Source organism: Phytophthora cinnamomi (genome assembly GCF_018691715.1).
Source record: "Phytophthora cinnamomi strain GKB4 chromosome Unknown Contig43, whole genome shotgun sequence".
Lineage (NCBI taxonomy): Eukaryota > Oomycota > Peronosporomycetes > Peronosporales > Peronosporaceae > Phytophthora > Phytophthora cinnamomi.
The window spans coordinates 171,084-191,478 of record NW_027150976.1 but is presented as its reverse complement, the minus strand read 5'-3'; the positions used below and the strand labels follow the sequence as shown (position 1 = coordinate 191,478).

The 20,395-nt window shown below is 52.3% G+C and overlaps 1 protein-coding gene across 1 annotated transcript in view; it reads right to left on the bottom strand.

Moving 5' to 3' along the window:
- Positions 1–7,685: 7,685 nt before the first annotated feature.
- The window catches only part of IUM83_17160, a gene marked incomplete at both ends in the record, with an annotated part of 68,723 nt that continues 56,013 nt past the window's right edge, over positions 7,686–20,395 (bottom strand). Inside the window, one exon of the mRNA XM_067942092.1 lies at positions 7,686–8,340. Within this exon, the coding sequence (XP_067790910.1) occupies positions 7,686–8,340 (655 nt within the window). The remainder of the gene's footprint in view (positions 8,341–20,395) is intronic.

Here is a 20,395-nt window from a genome sequence, read left to right as displayed (position 1 = left end):
GTGGCCCTGGCACAATTCAGGGATGGCTATACCAAGGTCATTCCCCTGAGTAGTGACCCAATAGCCCGCCCACACCAACGCCGGGGACACCGAGCAAGCCGAAGGTCTCGGCGACCTCTTTCTCCGCGCGCACACCGCTCGACACGGCCGCGGCGGCGACGCACAGGACCAAGATCTTGCTGCTGTTGCTGAGACTGAACATGGTTGGAACGCTCGGTAGGGTGTGGTAGTAGAGGTAGAGCGTTGGCTCTGGCGGAGATCGGGCGGCTTGCTTCGATGGGTGGGTGCTCAAGTGAGTAGATTTGAGAATGAGTGAGTGCGTTAGGCGGGAGCGAGGCTGGATGGCTGCCTGGCGAACACCAAACGTCGACCTCACCTCGCTTCGACTACCTCAGACCTGTCAGCCGCCGGGTCTCGCTGCTGTGCTATCATAGCGCTGGGCTAATGTTTACCAGGGTGGAGCTGGATGGATGCTCGATCTTGTGGACCGGAGCTAGTGTACCGGCACCGGTGGGGTCACCACGGTCACCACCTTCACACAGATGCTGGTGCATAGCGGCGAGTTGAGCGGCCAGGTGATGGCAGTGTAGACATAGTGCGCAGTACTGCACCACCTACACTACGGAAGGGGGAGGGGATTGCATGGGTGTTTTGCAAAGATCTGGAACAGCCGTCAGGCATGTGGTTTACGTCCTTGACCGTCATTGACCCCAAGAACGACACCTGCTCAAGGCTTGACGTCATCCGGCTGGAGTCACGACTTTGGGGATTGCTAAGGAGAGCCCTCATTCGGAGGGCCCTCGTGATAATCAGGACATTTGGACAAACAGGTGGCAGATAGTAACGCCCCAAAATAGGCAACACGCAATCCCAAACGTGCTGACCCACTTTGGCTGTTGTGGATCAACCCTCATCTAAGTGGATTGACCCGATTTCGTTGTTGAGGGTCAACCCCATCTGAGTGGATTAACCCGATTCCTTTTTTTAGGGTCAACCGCACTATTGAGCCCACTTCACTGTTGTGGGGCAGCGGTCGTGTATGCGTTTTGAGAGTCGCGCATTAGCGAATGGCGCGAATTAGTGTGTGTGAGTCAACTATACTGAATCGTCCGTTTTGACCTTCATTTATAGCAACTGAAATTGCCAACAATTCGACCGTTGTGTCGGCCCTAGAGATCGTCCGTTAGTGCGTTCCCTCGGCTAGCACCTGCTTCGACCCCCCCCCCCCCCTCTTCTCTCTACTGAAAAAGCCTACCCGATCTATCAAGGTGTAATCGATTGATACGAGATGCGACCACCTGGTTGGCAACAAGACACGTTCTATCGAGATGACAACCATCGCAATCGCCAGGCCTTGTCAAGACACTTCGGCCGATGCTAGAACAGCAAGGAATTCCGCTTCCTCTCCTCCGTTCCATCGATGATTTGTAGGTGGCACTTCAGCCAGAATGTACTACCGAAAACACGGAGCGTGTTGGGCCAGTTTGCTGTATCCAATCCGCTCCCTGCGTAGGGTGAATCTGAGAATACCTAGGAGATTCAAGTTTTCATGGAATTCTTCTACAAGACTGTGGAATCTAAAACGGAACAAGAATTTGAATTCATCGCGCGCAGCTGCATTTACTGTCTCCGGTGATTGCTTCGTATTTTTGCGGTCATGAAATTATCTCTATCATGAAATCTAATGCGAAGTTGAAGTTATCGCCTAGTCATTTTGATGCACACTGGTGGATTTATCGCGATCGCATCCATAGTTAGCGTCCTAGAATTCGCGAGCCGGCAAGTTTGCGTAAAACCCGTCGTGCTGCTCGATCACATAACGCTAACCATCCTTCTGTGTTCGTAAACCGAACGGAAAGTGGCGCCTGGTTCATGCTTATAACAAGCTGAACAGCGCGACGGTGCCAGCGCAGACACCGATCCCGCCGAAGGACGTGTTGCTCAACAGCATGGCCGGGTGCACATTGTACAGTGCACTGGATCTCGTGGATGGGTACTACCAGATCCTGATGCGCGAGAGCGACATTCCGCTCACGGCTGTGAGCACGCCGAGCGGTATGCTCTGGGAATGGCTGGTAATGCCACAGGGGCTCTCGAATGCCCCAGCAACGTTCAATCGCTAGGTCACACAACTGTTCCGACCTCTGCGTGCGTTCGCATCGACGTACTTTGACGACATATTCGTCCACAGCCGTGCCGAGGCAGGCCAGACGATCATGGAGGTGCATCTCCAGCATCTCCGACATGTGTTTGAAGTTATGAGGTTAAACAAGCTGTTCGCCAACATCGACAAGTGAGTGTTTGCATCTGAGGAGATTAAGGTCCTTCGCTGCTTCGTTAGCAGCGCTGGGGTCCGTGCGGACCCAGACAAGGTGGAAGCCATTGCGGCTTCGCCGCCACCCGGTCACAGAAAGACCTACGCCAGTGGTTGGACCTCGCCAACTACCTGCACAAGTACAGTGCTGGCTATGCCGGTCTGGCACGACCGCTGTCGGATCTCCTGAAGTAGGATGCTGACTGGAGTTGGGAGCGTCGCCACCGGGATGCCTTTGACGACATCAAAGCGAGCTTACCACGCGCCCCAGTCCTGGCCCTGCCGGACGAGATGAAGCCTTTCAGCGTCGTCTGTGACGCATCAGACTTCGCCATTGGCTGCGCGCTCCTACAGGCCGACGATAACGGCCAAGAACGGGTCACCTCGTTCCAGTCAAGGCAGCTTAGAGCTGCCGAACGGAACAACCCCGTTCACGACAAGGAGCTACTCGCAATGAGGTACGCCTTTGTCAAGTTTCGGGTGCACCTACTGGGCTCTACGCCCTTTGTTGTCTATACAGACCACGCGTCCTTGCGGACAGCCGTCAAGACGCCGCACCTATCCCGGCGGATGGCGCACTGGCTGTCCTTCTTCGCGGAATACAACTTCCGCGTTGAGTACAAGCCGAGCAAGCTGAATGTGCTTGCCAACGCGCTGTCGTGCCGACCCGACTACGAACTCGCTCATATTAGTCGGGCCACGAAAGGATCTTTACGATCGCATCCGGTAGGCGTATCGTGATGATGCCAACCTTGGGCCTCTTGCGCGGTTCTTAGCCGCTGGCCCGGACGCCAAGGCTGAGTGGCTTACGCCTCGCCAGGGTGCGCGGCTTTACCGCTATGCGTGGCTGATGGCCTGCTCCACTATAGGGTGGAACCCGAGGATCCTCCCCGTATTGTCGTGCCGAACGACGAGGACCTCAAGTACGACATCCTGATGGAGGCGCACGACGTGCCGTCCAGTGGCCATCTCGGCTGTGAGAAGACGTACGCGTCAGTCTCTCAGACGTTCTGGTGGACCCACATGTACAAGTGGGTCGCCACCTACGTCCGCACGTGTGCGACGTGCCAGCGGGTGAAGCCTGCTGGTCACGCCTCGGCTCCAGAGCCTGCCGGTCCCAGCGGACTTCTGGAAGTCGATGAGTCTCGACTTTGTCTTCGGTCTCCCGGCCGATGACCGTGGCAACACCGGTGTTGTAGCCTTTGTGTGCCGTCTGAGCAAGATGGTCCACTTTGCACGTGTCTTTAGAGACCATGGTCTTCCCGAGACTATCGTCTCTGGTAGAGACCCGCGTTTCACCGCTGCGTTTTGGCAAACGCTGTTCCGCCTTCTAGGCACTCGGCTGTTAATCTCTACGGCGGATCACCCGCAGACGGACGGCCAGATAGAGCGCGTCAATAGAGTGCTCGAGGACACCCTCCGCAGTATCTGCGCGGAGAATCCCCGCTCTTGGGCTGAACGATTGTCCATGTTGAGTTTGCCCTCAACAACGCGGTACACGCGTCGACGGGGTTCACCCCCTTTTACCTTAATGGGTTACGACACCCTCAGGTGCCGCTCACCTTACGAGGCGGTACCGGGGCTTCGGTCGTAAGTGGGGGAGAGGCTCGGAAAAACGTTTCCTCCCAGGTCTCGGACGTATGTCCGGCTTCACTGCGGAAGCAATTGTCCTCGTTTGTCGAGGACAGGCTGAATATCAGCAGCACGGCTAGAGATGCAATGGTACGAGCCCAAGACAAACAAAAGGAGTACTCAGACCAAAAGGGACGAGGAAACTTAAACGTGTTTAAGGTGGGGGACTTAGTTCTCCTAGATACTAGAAACCTACCACTAAACACAGTTAGCTCGGTCGAGAGCAACAAACTGAAGCACGTCTTCATGGGGCCTTTCACGGTCCTCAGCCGACAGGGTGCTGAGTACACCATAGATTTGCCTAAGTCGATGACGACTCACCTGACGTTTTATGTGGGTCGTCTGAAGCGGTACCACGACCCTCAGGCTCAGGCTGCCCCGCAGGAAGCGGTGGGCGGCCATGTGGAGGAGGGTGCAGCTCCTCGAAGCGGGCGTCGGCTCGCGATAAGGCGGCTGGTAGGCCCGCTGGTCGTAGGACGACGAGGCGTACACCGGGGTGCCATAAGCAAGGTCGCGGCTGTACGGAGCCGGGTATGCGAAATGATGCGGCTCCTGATTGGGCGCGCGGCCACGAAGTTCGGCCCGAAGGCCCGCAAGACCGTCACGCAGGACTCGAAGTCCGACGCGTAAGCCCGACGCTCAACTCGAGCATGGGGGTCGCGAACCTCCCGGAACAGTGACCCAACGTCCTCACGAAGCCGATTCACGGCGCCTGGCTGACCAGTCAGAGAGGCAGCCTCGCCACCAAGGTCAATCCCCAACGCGATCTCGAGCGAGTACACACGCTCTCGGAGAAGGTGAATCTCCTATTGCTGAACAGCCACTACCTGGCTCGGGGTTTCAGAGCGCGGCGGCAACACCTCCGGCTCGTAGCCATGGTCGTGAGAGGCCACCGCCTTCCCTCCTTTGACCGGAATGGGGAGCTGCACTTCCACGTGGAGCGGGTCCTGCAGGTGCGCCGTCTCCACGACAAGCGCCGACATCTCGTGAAGTGGAGGGGTTACCCAGAGTCTGAAAACTCGTGGGAGCCTGTTGAACAGATCCAAGCTGACTGCCCGAAGGCTGTTGCGATCTCGGACGAGAAGCAGCGGACGCTTCGTAAGTACTCCTTGGCTTCTTGCCGACGTACGGACCACGGTAGCAGACGGAGTCGCTCTTCACGGTCTTTGGCTTTTGCCTGCTGCTTGAGCTCCTCCATCATTGGGTAGAGCTTACGTTTACTCACGAGGTGAGCGAACTCGACGCGGAGGTCGCGCTGGTCTAGTATAGCGGACAGCAAGCGGTCCTCACAGAGTTCTTTATGCCCTGGTCGGAATACCCTTTGCGAGATACGTATCTCCAGAAGAGGTCTTCCACCTCAATCCAGGTCATAGCCTCGGAAGGCTTGACCCAGGGATAACTCCACACTGGATGGAGTCCACCCTTGTCCTCCGCCTTCTTACGAATGTTGGTGAACTCCTTCAAATGGATCTTGCGTGATGCTAAGACACAGCGAGCGGCTTCAATGTCGCTGGCAAAGAGCGGCGCTGTCGCAACCAGAGCGCGCTCATAGGCGCCCCTCGAGGTGTAGCCGCTGACAAGGCCACGAGGAGGCGTGAGCTTCTCCAGGAGCTGTAGAGCACCAGTGCCGTCATCGGGCGGTTAATAGCCCTTTGGACGCACAGCGCCCCTGCCAGAAAGAGGGCCTACAGTAGCCGTGGCCGGCGCCGTTGGTTGTCCCGCACGGGCGGCCGAGCCAGCGCTGTAGTACTGCGCGTGCTGCTCATCGAGGTCATTAGAGACCTCACGGGGTTCGTCGACAGCCCCTTCATTAGACTCGGAGTCATCGAACAGACCCCTGTAGTCGCCCCGAGTCGGCGACTTAGAGGCAGTACGTTTCTTCCCACCGGGAGTGTCGCTCTCCACAGCAGCGACGGCCTTAGAAGCTTGGGCGCGTGAGGCCTTCCGCCAGAGTCAAGTTATTGACCGGCGGAGCTGCCATGGCCTCAGTGCCCGCCTTGTCGCTCGACGGCTCCACGGCCTGGGTGTCCGGGTCAGCCGGGGCGTTGGGCACGTCGCCCTCGGCCGGCTTCTTGTCGTTGGCGGCCTGCGCGCTGCCTTCGGAGGTGTCCTCCTCCTCTTGTGAGCTCTCCCCGAGTACACGAGTTTGGTGCAGCTAAACTGGGGCGAGTCCCTGTCCCGGCGCGGGCTGCGCCGTTCATAACTGAACCTGGGGTTGTCCCCCTCATCCGGTGGAGCATCGGGCGACTTGCGGGATGCGCCGTGCGACTCCTCCGGAGAATTGCTCGGAGAGCGCACCTCTTCGGAGGCCGCGTCCATGGCCTCCTTCAGCGCGGCCGACTCGTTCTTGGTTTTGGCCTTCTTGATCTTCGGCCTCTCGGATCGGGGTTTCGAAGGTGCTTTCGCACCGCGCGAGTTGCGCTTGGGAGGCATGCTTCCGGCCGACGTGGAGACCGTGGGGCTTGATTGGCGATGCGTGTAATGGGCTCTCCATTTACATAAGTACCTAGACATCTTTCTGATATTGCATAAGTAGGCATGGTCGGCACACGACTAGCGTGTGCTGACTTGTCATCCTCTGATTGGCTGAAAGGTGGGGAGCCAGACTCCACTTTCAGCCAATCAGCGGTCGACCTTTATTTGAGTGGTTCACAGTAGTCCTAAGGGCGCGCGCCGCGGTATAATAATAAATCAGAGTTGAATTTACGTCGGACTTAATACTTAGTTCTCAGTCTTACTGAGAACAAGACGCTCCTCAACAGCTAGGTGTAAGCCAGTGACGGGCGTACAACAGGCCCGTTACAATGCGCCAGTTGCTTTCTGGGGCCCGAGAGCCGAGGCGCAAGAGCTCGCGCCGTTGGCGATGGATTTCGACTGTGCGAGTGAAATGTGAGCCGCCACCATACCCTAGCTTTGATTGGTCGATATGATCGAATCTAAGTAGGGGAGGATGTAACGGGGTTACATGGAATAGTGACCCTGGCACTATTCAGGGATGGCTACAAAAGGTCCCTCCCCTGAGTAGTGACTCAATAGGCTTGAGAGCCAACCGATACATTTTATGTAGGATAAACTATAGGGAACTTCGGATTTGTATGCAGGGCAAATCTGTACTAACCTATAAATACACTCAGTCTTAGATCTACCGTACGTCTGATCAATCAGTCCCCTTAGGCCAGGGACACATGAACTGCCGTTCACTGAGAGTTTGTATACTCTCGTTAACACACTTCCTCTGTGCAAAATGCTCGTGTGGCCCCGTCACAGCTCTATTGCATTCCCAGGGAATTGATCGGAAGGTGCTTAGTAGATATGTCCCCGTTCTTGTACCGACTAGACTGGCGTATAATTGTGTCATAGGGGGGTGCCCGTTCTTTGGCCGGTGTCACACCTGGGCACCACTATCTACACCATTTCCCAAGCTACTTGCAATTTTTCCCAACCAAAGCGAAATCGAGGTTTTTCTCCAAAAACCTAAAATTAGGTTTTACGTCAAGAAATATTCATTTTTCCCAGCAGCTGGACATTTACCCATCACGCGTTCCAACCCAACTCAACTGAAATCTAAACTTAAGTACCTAACTTCATGTCCTCACCACGCTCCGTCAAGGTGCACGCCTTGATCGCATGACGCTCGAGCCGCCAAACAAGGCGCTGGGCGTTTGTTGGCACCGCCTGCGCCACTGCCTCCTTCATAATGACCAGCCGGTGCGCTGTGTCGTGTTATACTCACCCCGAATCAGTAGCTCTTGCTTCTTCGTAGCCGCATCTTCGACTTGAGCACATTCCAACACCCCTCGATGGGGTTCTGCATGGGGCTGTACGGGCCCAGACGTAGCAGTACCAGCCTGTTCCCGTTCAGGATGCCGTCTTCCGCCAGGAACTGGCGAGCCAGATCTTCTAGCCGACTATGGGCGGGCGCATTATCTGTCACGATGACGACCTTGTTGCTTGGGGTCAGCTCCTGGTACACCAACGTTCGCTGAGCCGCGACGAACAAGTCAGCGATGAACCGCGCGTTTTCTGTCTTCGTGATAGAGCCTTCGTGCGTCCTCAGCAATACGAGCCCTGAAAAGGCGGAGACGCCACCTAGGACATGCAATTTTTTACCTTGTCGTGGGGGCAACTGCACGTCTGCGCGCTCGCCTACGCGAGACCACCCCTCCGAACGGGACAGGTGCAGACTGAAGTTGGTCTCGTCTTGGTAGCCGATCATGTCTCCGCGGGAGACATGACCGTCTACCTTCTCCAAGAACTCCTTCCTCTTCTGCTGATTGGTCGTATTGTTCATGGTAGCCTTCTCGATGTGTTGCTTCTTCGTTGTATACACTATGCCTTGTAATACACGGTGAACCGACGACTCGCTCACAGAAACCCCTGTGTCGCTCAGCAGTCTGTCGCATATGTCAATTAAAGTAGTGCGGCAATCCTCGTTTAAATACGCTTTCAGCTCAGCCATGACCCCATTTTAACGCACGACCAGCGCACTCCCCCTCGCGGAGGCCGTCGGTGCTCTTGTTGTTGAATTATCATTTTGCTATCCCCGACCACATGTAGCGGGAGTAACATAGTTCGATGTGAATGTATCCGCTCTGCCAGGTTTACGGGACACTTTGAGATGGCCTGAACAGGTAGACTTCCTGCTTCGCAATTCAATCAAAACCAGCTAAGCGTGAAAGAGGATGGGAGATGTAGTGTGTTGGTGCAGTCTGATTTGCCTAATAGTGTGCTACAACCGAGAAATCGGTCAGTGGAAAAGTGCTCTGATAGCCTGCCAGGATTGCGGGACGCTTTTAGAAGGTGATCTCATACTCGCACTTTGTAGCGAGGTCTCCAGATGTACCATCCTTCAATACCAGCTCCGATTGACCCACGGAAGATCCGACAGCAGCGCTATCGAAGCGATGGCACTTATTGAGGTTCATACTTTTAAATTGCATTGAGGTGACTACTGTTTCCACTTCTGTGGCAATCCTTTTGGATTCTTTGGCTTGGGCATTCGCAATGCGTTTGGCTTCCTTTGCTTCAGCAATCGCGACCCGCCTGGCTTCTTTAGCTTGTGCCTTTGCGATGCGTTTAACTTCTTTTGCTTTGATGTCGGCGATACGCTTTGCTTCACTAACGTCCGCCTGGGCAATCCGTTTCGCCTCCTTGGCTTCCGCAGCGGGAACACGTTTCTTTTCTGCGGCGACAGCGAGCGCGGCCTTTTCCCTCTCCATGAGGGCATTGGTTACTAGCTTGACTACTTTCTTCTCTTGCCGCACGTTGGGTTAAGCTACTATAGCTTGCGCTTTCAGTTCCTCCTCACGTGCCTTAGCTGCCTTCTCCTTCTCCTTGGCAACTTGGTGTTCAAGGATCTCATCGCTAGTCTTCAGACATGCACCACTAACAATTTGAGCGTTAAGATCACGTTTTGGCTTCTTGTACATCACCCGCGCTTCCAAAATCCAGTGATTGATCGATTCCACACGCACGTGATCTACGTTATCTCCCGATCGAGCTATTTTCTTAGCAGTTCTCTCGGAAATCGTGAAAGTGGGCTTTAGAGTAATCGTTGATTTTTTCATGGGATACACCGGTCTTCTATACTGCCAGCGATATACTGCCAGCGATATAATGCTAGCGATCATCTTGACGCGACATAGCGGACATATACCAGTCTTTTCAAACCAATCACTAAGTGAGCACGGGTCAAAGTCTCATGAAATGTCTTCGCTACAATACCCATGATATTGGTTTCGTCCACCGTAATCATCGTTGACCGTTGGTATTTTCTAATCTCATCATCAAGCTGGTGCTTAAAGTGGTTAAAGACGCTGACGTCCATAGGTTGTAGGAAGTGCGACGTGTGTGCCGGAAGCGCATACAACATAATACCATTACTCCTTGCGCTTGCCAACGTGCGGACTGAAAAGTGGGTTTTGTATCCATCCATGATCATAGTGCAGGACGCTCAGGAGGAAATAGCTTGACGAACCACTCAAAATATTGCACGAAGAGTGATGTTACCAAGAAAGAGCAGGGGATCGAGCCACACTTTGAACCGGGTACCCACCCTGTGTGTACTTCCTGTCAAAGTCCTTGCCTGGAAAGATGATGAAGGGCGGAACACCACCACCGTCTGCGTTACCACAAACCTACGCGCTCACATTAACTCGACTATCTGATTGCTGTACATTTTCCGGGTATCCCTTAGACGCAAGTACTTTTAGTTTCGCCCCAGATGATTAGCCACACATACCGATTTCGTCCAAATTCTAGACCGGAGAGGGAGGAAGATCTCATAGCTCTCAAAGATTTCCTTGAGATTGTTGAAGGGCAAGTTGACATTCTCCATGGTGGACGCTTGTGCTCTACAGACCTCTATACGGTGACCTTTACGTCTGCTGATCTTGTCGGATAAACATGCTCAACTCGGATCTTGTGAAGCAAAGCCCTCGTTTGGTACGCGCGTCGACGGCATTCAGCACTCCTTGGACCTTACATTCTGTTAGAATGGGGTCCGGTCATGGTTTAGCATTCAGTGGAACTTGTCCGGTAACACGTTGATGAAGAGAACTACGGGTTACGCCAAACCCCTTAGCTGCTCCTCGAATTAACACATCCTTCTCTACCGCTGCGACAGCCCTCTCCATTTTGGTCCAGAGGATATTTGTTGGGCACGTGAATGTTAGGCCCGATAACCTTTATCATAGCGATAGTAACTGAGCTTTTAACGCGGTGCACAACGAGCTAAACTGTGAACTGTGTAGTTGCTGGAAGGTCGAGTCCATTTCTACCAAAACTAACCTGGTTACTATGAATAGTTGATGGTGTCCCAAGATTGTGTGTCCCATGACCCTGGCAGAGCGGATAGAAGTCCTGTGAGAAGGTCCATATATTCCGCCTGGTTGTTTGTAGCTGATTTGCACAGGTACGACATACTGGCAATCCAGATGACGTCCACGCTAGCGGTTGTGTGACCCACTCGCACGATATGTGAGCCGCATCCACCAGAGCATCGGTTGCCTCTAAATCCACCTTCAACGAAGAGGACATACTTGTCGCCACTGGCCTCCACCCCAGCAGGAGAGGGGGACAAAGGCTGGGTCAACATTCAAGAGGGTACTTGAACGCCGACGGGGAGGCAGGTACTACGCATCATTTCAACCGCAGCAGCTACTCCGTCGCAACACGCAGACCAGCCGAAGCAGTCCAAGATCAGTTCCAGAATTTCCGCCGCAGTCAAGTCAACAGATTCCCTATCATCTCTTAGCAACTGTACCACCATCCTCTCGGGCGGAGCAAGTATTCCGGTCTCACGTCAAGTCAACAGAAGTCAACCAAGCACGAACCCATCCAACTCGCCGCGGCCTACACAGACTAGGTAACAGCTGCGTCGACAATTTGCACGTACGCGCCTATCGCGTCCTCAAGTGGATTTCTGTGTATCGAAGAGTCAAATAGAATTCCACCCGAAGTCGAAGAACTTACCAAGATACAAGCAACAAAAACGCTACCAGGCTCCTCTCGCCAGCCCAACTGCATCATCGCGGATCAATGTTCCATACCCCCTCTCTCTCCAGGACAGATTCAAACCACGCGACTATCGACTACGACCCCTCTCGCCGGTCATGGTCTCCAATCAGGCGATCTCAAGCTACCCCCCCCCCCTCTCTCTCTTCAGGGCAGAAGTCTACAGCCACAGAACACCGGCATCACAGCTGGACATTGAAAAATCAAAGAAGACTGCAAGCGGTAACCTGACGCTTCCCTCCACTAGGTCGGACGCCAAGTTACAACTCACAACCACGGCAACCGCAAGTCACGACATTTCAGCTCCCTCACACACCAGGGCAGGCTTCCAGCCACAACTCACAGCCAAATCAAACATGAACCAAGGCCATTCCTCCTCCCTCACACACCAGGGACGGTATCCAAGCCAAGGCTCACACAATCAAGGACGCCGGGTGACGGTACGACCTTCCATCCAAGTACGAGAACACCACTGGCCCCCGGCGATTGTTTTTTTTTTTCAAGGGTTGTCTCCCCCCTAGCTTCGCACTTGCTAGTAGCGCACTCCGTTGTTTTTTCACGGGGTTGTCTCCCCTTTACATTTGACATAATGACATACTAGACTAGGAATTAAAAGTTAATGAACACAATATTCCCAGCCGGAGAGGGGTCCCACAAGCCATGAAGTGATCCAACCACCACATGAATTGCCGCGAGATCCGGTGGTGGTTTGTTCGAGTTGCCGTAACTCGCCTGTACATTTCGATAGTCTTCTCTCAGTCTCACACGCAGTAGTGCCTGAAATTTTGCCGTCGTCGGTCACTGACCTAGATGAAAAGTAGTGATCGGTGCGCCATTTTGAGATAATCCGTAACACGATAAGTACCCCTAGCATCCAGCAGTCAACGGTTGCAGAATAGAGACGAAGGGCAATTGCTGTATTTTCATGCGTGTGCAGACAGAAGTGTTCCTCTTCATGTCGTTCCATGATACCTTCCGGGATTTTCTCGATTCGGAACAAGAAGCATGTCGAGATGTCACGGGGGGGTTGCTTGCTTCCCTCGAGTATTCCTCTCTCCAAGCAAATTACCCACAGGGTTTTGGCCGCCGGGCGGTGCCACCAAATATGCGATAAACTACATGCCATAATTGTTGAGCATGAAGTATGTGGGCACCCCATTAAGGCTTTGTGTGATCAAATCGATAAAACCCACGTACTTTAAGACGATATAGCACGCGCTCTCCCCACGTATCCGGCCCGACCCTACACCGTATGCGTCCCCATGAGATTGTAGCAAGAGTGGTTGCACTGTGAGCGTTGTCCGCATTCCAATCAGCGGTGCACTGCGTCAAGCGCTGCCCTTCGTATGAGTACCGCAAGCAGCGATCAGTCGCAGCTGGTGGCGGGTGCATGCCCACCGTCGTTTGCCTGCTCACAAACACCCAAGGCGATCGATCCGGGGATGGGGACGAAACTCTGTGAGAACGTCAGACGGCTCAGTAAATCGTTTGACGCCGGCTAGTAGTTGACATCCAGACTGAACTTGCAGATAGTGCGTGATACGGTCACCGACTACAGTTAACTTAGCCTGCAGTGGCTGTGAGGGCACGAGTTCGAGCAAATATGGATGGTCAGTGTGAGCGGAAACGATTCGCACTTCATCAATTCAAAGGCGAGGTCGGCAGCTCCGGAAAATTAGCAAAAGGCAAGGCAACTAACTGAGCAACGTGTCCGCATCGCGTATTGGAGGGCCGTGTAGTAGTCGCGCCGTCCATGACGATCTGAAAAGCCATGTTGCGAGTTGGGCAGGTGCACCCAACGGACAACAGACCCAACATAGCAATGCGCGGAAACGAGCGAACATCTGCATAAGAAAGGAGTCATCCGTTCACCATGGTCGTCATATAGCTCTAGGGATTGTATCTCCAGCCATGGTAGCCATTCCGGACACAGAAGTCCGTTGTGATCTCGATGTCACCTTGGAAGCTTGTCCAAAGTTGGTCCTCTCAGACTTCCAGTAGCAATTATACAAGTACCATCCATTCACTCAGCAATCGACGTCAAGGTGGCAGCGATGTCGTCAAAGAAAGGTTCGCTCAACTCTGGAGGGGGGGCGCCTGCTGACTAGTACCTGACGTCGCAAGAATAATCCGTAGTTTCGCGCGCACGTCTGGAATCGCAAGTCCGCCATCCTTGCGGGGGAGCCCGGCAATGTCGTACGCAATAAATGGCCGTCCATTCGGTTTTGAATTATCAAAGAAACCATATCACACGAAGTTGGAGAGATGTCGTTGTAGATTCTGCGTCCATTGGATTGTTGGCTAGGCATGCTGTGCTACAAATGTAATCTTGGGGACAATGATCGCCGCTGCGAGTGTGGCCCTTTGAGCTTCAGTCAGCGATTGCGCAGATGCAAGTCTGAGCCGAGTAGCGAGTTGTGATACGGTTAGATTCCAGGTGTACTCAGTCGAGTCTCTACTTCCGACCTGAGCTCCGAGATATCTGCTGAATTTCGTATGATCTCGAAGTTGCAGCAGCCCTGGAAGCGGATCTCGGTGGTTAGGGTTCCCATCGCGTAGCGCTATCACCGCAACCTTCTGCTTATTGATGTGCTAGCCTTGCTGAATGCAGACGTTAGGCCACGTAAACATGGAACACTGACAGCCAAGTGCAAATAAACCGCAGTGTCATCCTCATAACCGCCAATTTTTAATTCAATCGCACGTCGCACGGACGACATCAATCGGACACCCGTGATTTCATGGGAGTCTTCGACAGCACGATAGTGCGGGTCTAGTGCCAGGATAAAAGCAGGGGAGCTAGTGGGCAACCTTGTCGGATTCCGGCGGTAACCTTGATACATCTAGATCGATCTCCATTTACCAAGAAACGGACCTCAATTCCAGTGTGTAAGTGCTCCACCGCCTGGATGAATTGGGCCGGGTACCCGTGAACCTTCAAGGCTGCAATTAAATACGTTCGGTCGAGAGAGTCGGAGGCTTTCTGAAAATTGAGAAGCATCGCTAGCGCCTCGCTCTCTTCTGGGTCCACGTTGGCCATCTGTTGTGCTGCTGTGAACAGGTCAATTGTGTCATGGATCTGTCGTCCTGGTACGAAGCCCTTCTGATGGCTGTGAGTCCGCTCTGAAAGTGTCTTGCTGATTCTAGTTGCCAAGATCCTCGTAAATATATTATAGTCGGACTTCAGCAATGCCAGTGGACGATAATTCTATGGGTTTGAGCTGTCCCCTGATTTCTTCAGGCAAAAAATGTCGGCCTCAAGAAAAGACTCAGGTAAAACGCCCGCCTTATACCACAAATTATATAGCACAGTCAGAATTGGGATTAACAGGTCCCGAAAGTCGTTGCCCACAGTGTCTGGGCCGCATGCTTTCCCTGGAGCACAAGCATCTACAACTGCAGCGACTTCGTCGGCAACAGCGCGGTGGGTTATGCTGTTCGCTTTTGTCCCTGTCAGCACAGTTGCGACATCCGTGTCCGCGGCCGCACCTTGGTTGAAGATTGGCTCCCACGCGTCTGCGAAAGTATCCGCCTTGTCATGGATGCCCCGCTGTCCGGCGACGAGAGTGGGAACAACATTATCCGCAAACTTTGAGGATGTGGACCGAAAAAGAGCGCTGGTGGTACGCCCCCCGTGCCAAGCATGCCCCCTCAGTCGTCTCCTCATTGTCTGATTGCCCCTCTCGATTTGTAATTCCGCAATTGCTCGACGAATCTTTGTGAGTCTGTCCCCCGGCCCCTTGTTCGCCAGAGTCAGAGCGTCCATCCGGGCAATGAGATCCTGTCACACAAGACCCGAAGCTTGAGGGCGTAGTGGCGGGCGCCCGTCGAACACTTGAGAGGAAGATTGGAAGTTGAAAAGTGATTGATTGAATCGTTAGTTTGGCGCCGGCTCATTGCCGCCGCACAACCAGTAGTTCTTGGCGACCTGGACACGCAAACAAGTATCCAGGTCCCATCCTAAAGTCTATCAAGCTCAGATCCTAATTCAATCCTGATCTACCAATGAGAAGCTACTAATCCAAAACGTAGCTTGATCCAAATATGCGACTCGCGTCCCATAATCAAAAGTTCGGCTCGAAAACTTTATTCTTGCACATCTCAAAGATTTTTAGCCAATGAGGTCGCATGAAACTCCATGTTTATGCGTCCCATAATCATGATTATTCTTGATATTGACCAGTAGGATAGCATGTAACGAATATAAACCATGCAATGTTTTATTACGCTGTACAGCGTAAACAGAAAGGTATGCATTAACAATTGACGTGGGAGTCCTCTGCCATCTCAGTGGCAGACGGACGTCCACGTCGCATGACCTCCCTTCCAAGAAAACCCCGCTATTTCGAAGCTGGCTTTGTCTTCTTCTTGGTTTCCCAGTACTTGACAATGAGACCTGGAATCTGATTCAGGTTCTCTACTGGTTCCCACGTTGCTTCTTCGCGTGATTCACCAAGCCACCAAATACGGGATTTGAGTTTCTTCTTCTTGTTACGATGACCAATGACTTCGCGCACAAGTTGCCCTTCCGTACCGTCCTTCAAAATCACTTTGTTCACACTTTGGCTCCGTGATTCATCACTGCGATATGGCTTGAGCAATGAGGTGTGAAATACGGGATGCAACTTGAGACCCTTTGATAACTTCAGCTCGTATGAGTCACGATGAATTTGTTTCACAACCGAATAATGTCCAATAAACCGCGGTGCGAATTTCTTTGACTGTGCGAAGCCTTTATGACGAATGTCCAAGTTTCGTCCATCTAGGAGTACCATATCTCCAGGTTTGAAGTCTTGAGCAAGCCTGTTCTTGTCGTAGTAAGACGTTTGTGCTTCACTCATTGCATCTTGCGCCATCTTCAAAATTGCATCTTGCTTGAGCAGAAATTCTTGCGCCGATTTGTGCAACTGTTCAAATTCCGGGTCCCTAGCCACATCATCTGGCATTTAGGGCACATAACCCAGATCAGCCTCAAACGGTGACATACCGATTGAGGAATGAACACGTCTATTGTACGCGAATTCAGCGAGATGCAAGTATTCATCTCAGTCATTTTGGAATGGGTTATCAACACCTCGAAGATAGGCTTCAATAAACCGATTAGTACGTTCGGTCTGACCATCAGTCTGTGGGCGAAAGGCAGACGACAGATTGTGGGTCGTCTCCAAAGTTTTGATCACTTCTTGCCAGAACTTGGACGTGAATTTGGCGTCTCTGTCTGAAACGATCGATTTCGGCACGCCATGGTCTTTCCCATAATTGACCATGAATAGCGTAGCAGTCTCTTCTGCTGTCGCATTCGTATTGGTTGCGATGAACTTCGCACGCTTCGTCAACCGGTCCACAATAACCATAATGGCGTCTTTTCCGGTTTCCGTGCTCGGCAGTGCAATCATAAAGTCCATCGACACATCAACTCATCTACCTCCTGGAATCTCCAAAGGCTGTAGTAGTCCGGGTGGCTTCGTTTGGCGTGCCTTATTCCGCTGACAACGTTCACACATGTTGACATAGCGTTGAATGTATTTCGACATCTTGGGCCAGTAATACTTTTTCTGGGCACCCAAGTATGTATTAAAGTATCCGGGGTGACCTGCCGTGACCACATCGCGGTTTTCACAAATAACACGGTTCTTCAGATCTTCATTATCCGGAATTACCAGTCGAGCATTTTCATCATCTCTCGTTTGGTAAAATAACAATCCATTCTTGACAGAGTAGCGGGGTACCTCTTTACCACTAAAAATACTCTGCAACAACTCCTGCACTCTCCGGTCGGTAGAGCACAGTTGTTTGGCCGAGTGCGCCACAGTCGCAATTGGCGTTTCGATACTAGTAGCAATTTCACGGTTTTGAGCAGCTTCGACGAGCTCACTGAGACTAACCTGAGCGGCTTTATGCTCAAAGAGTGGGTTTCGGGACATTGCATCTGATACTTGGTTACTTTCTCCTGGAATCCACTTGAACTGCGGTTGAAATTCTGCTAGCTCGTTAAACCAGCGCGCAACACGACGATTAGTTGTATTTTGCGTCAATATAGTCTCGATGCTCTTGTGGTCTGTCTCCACGGTAAATGGGCGATCGAGAAGGTAAACTCTCCACACACGAAGGGCATGCACGATAGCCAGTAACTCCTGCTCACGAACAGGGTAGTTGAGTTCCGCTGGTTTCATTTTGCGTCCTGTGTATGCAATCGGATGCTCCAACCCTCCCTCGTTTTGAAACAAGACTCCCCCTATCGCAAAATTCGAGGCATCCATACGAATACCGAACGGTTTGTCGAAATCAGGAAGTTGTAGTACAGGAGGGGTGAAAAGACGGCGTTTGAGTTCATGGAAGCATTCCAACTGATGCTCAGACAAGTGTAACGTTTCCTTTGGGCGTAAACCCTTAGTACTTTCGTGCAGTGGGCCTGCAAATTATGCGAAGTCGGCGCAAAAACGCGAGACGTAGACCGTCTTACCTAAGAAGCTTTCCATTTGTTTCTTGGTACGTGGAATCGGCCAGTCGCTGATTACGCGCACTTTGTCAGGGTCCATTCGAACACCACGACGACCCACAAAGTCACCGAGACAGAGGATTTCTTCGACGCAGAACTGACGCTTCGACAGTTTTACGTACAATTGCTGTTCTTGACACCGTTGAAGCACTCTGTCCAACGCGTCGACATGCACCTGCACGTCCTTGTCTTGCGTAAAAATGTAGATGTCGTCAAAATAGATGCGCATCATCGCGCAAGTCACTGAACACTCGCTGTAACAGCCTGTTAAATGTGCCCGGACTACCGCTCAAACCCATTGGGGTTACAAGATACTCAAACAGCCCATCGGGCGTCGAAAAAGCAGTAAATGGAATATCAGCTTCACGAAGTTTAACCTGATAGTATCCCCACAAGAGGTTCATGCAGGAGAACTAGTGACTACCGCCCATCGCATCAAATGTGTCCTCCTTTCTCGGCATCGGTATCGCTGGCAAAATGGTGGCACTATTGAGTTGACGATACTCGTGCACACTGCGCCAACCCACGGGCTTCTTGACGCAGAACGTCGGGGCGCTGAATGCAGAGGTGCTAGGTCGAATAATACCTGCCTGCGCCATCTCTTTCGTCCAATCCTGGATCACCGTTCGCTGCTCCGGGCTTTGGCGCCATTGTTTCACCGAAATCGGTTGTGTTCCCGGCTGAAGTTGAACTTCGTGTTCAATCCCTTCGTGGACAGGGTGTGTGGTACTTGGCAGCTTAGTGCGAAGCACAGTATCGCGATACTTGAGCAAGACTTCATATGCGGGGTTGTTCACCAGTGCCTCCCATCCTTGTTGTTTAAAACGCTCGGCCTTTTCTGAGTCGTGTGGATTGACAACAAACACAGCTTCGATATCCTTCTCTTTGCGGAGTTCCTTCAGAAATTGCTTCGTTGTGATCAGTTCGTTTCACCGAACGCACCCTTGTGACCATGCCGACGGTAGTAATGGAAGATTTCGCGGTTCTGGTTTGCGTTCTTGAAACGACGGCCTCCGATCATACGCATTCGAGGTCTGTTAGGTACCACCAATTGAAGAGCCTTCGGTTCCTCAGTCCTTGTACGCGGGCGCAATAGTAAACGTTCCCAGTCGATGTCCGGGTTATTCTCCCGAAGCCACTTCATTCCGAGAAGCACATCCTTATCCTCCGGGACAGACATGACCGTAAACGTTTCACACGTCACCGGGAAATCCGGAATCTGCAACATCATTTCGACGGTACGTCTTGGTCTTTGCAACGTTTGATTGTATCCTAGACGAACTGTCATCATGTCGTCAGCATGCTCCTTGATGTCCAGCTGAAGTCGTACAGCTAGATCTTCAGTGGCACCGTTGAGGCTGCTTCCATTGTCGACGAATATTGAGACGTCAGTCGCTGCCTCCTCCTGATTGTAGGCTAAAGCTTTCACTTCCAAAATGGCGTAGAATGATCCGCCAACATAGTGATTACTTTCCTTGGTGGACTTGCATTGCGGCTTGATATGACCGACTTGTCCACAATTATGACAAGTGGCTGACTTTCGCCAATCCTCTTTTGGTCCACTCTTCGGTGACAGCTTTCGCTCCGGCGGTTTGCTTGTATTGTTAGCCGCTGGTTTCACAGGTGCAAGTGGCTGACTTTCGCCAATCCTCTTTTGGTCCACTCTTCGGTGACAGCTTTCGCTCCGGCGGCTTGCTTGTATTGTTAGCCGCTGGTTTCACAGATGATGCCGCTTTCGAAGAAGGCTGGTGATTCGCCGTGGTCTTTGCCGAGAGTCCTCCATAGTGAGCAAACTCGAAATTCGTTGCAATCTCAATTACTCCATGCAAGAATGTTGGACTGAGCTCCTTCACCTTTTCCGCTGTCTCCAGCCGAAGTCCGTTCTGAAAGTAGAACCGCTTCTCCATCTCCGAAATATCCAACTCGGATTGAGACATCAGATCCTGAAACGATGACACATATTCATGGATGGTCCCGTGTTGTTTCAGCTAAAACAATCGCTCACGTAGATTGTATTCAAAGTCTTTGGGACGAAAGCGTTCACGTAGCTTCGCCTTAAACAATTGCCATGTTTTGGGAACTCCTGGCGCTTCACAATCTGACGAAAAAGCGCGATACCAGTTTAGCACAGATTTACTTAAACTGCTGGATATCATGGTCACAAAATCGGACGTATCGGCATCCATCAATCCGCGCTGGTTAGCGTAATATTCCTCCATGGCAAAGATCCATAGTTCCAAATCTTCACCGAATTTCCCTTCATACATGGGAGGATCCTTCTTCCGTCGTTCACCTTGCGATGCGATCAAGTGTTCAAAACGGTTATTAGCTTGCTGCATTTGCATCTGAAATTGCGTTTGCATCTGCGTCTGATACATTTGCTGTTGTTGCGTTAACCCGATCATTAACTGTTGCATTGACATTGCGTCAGGTGC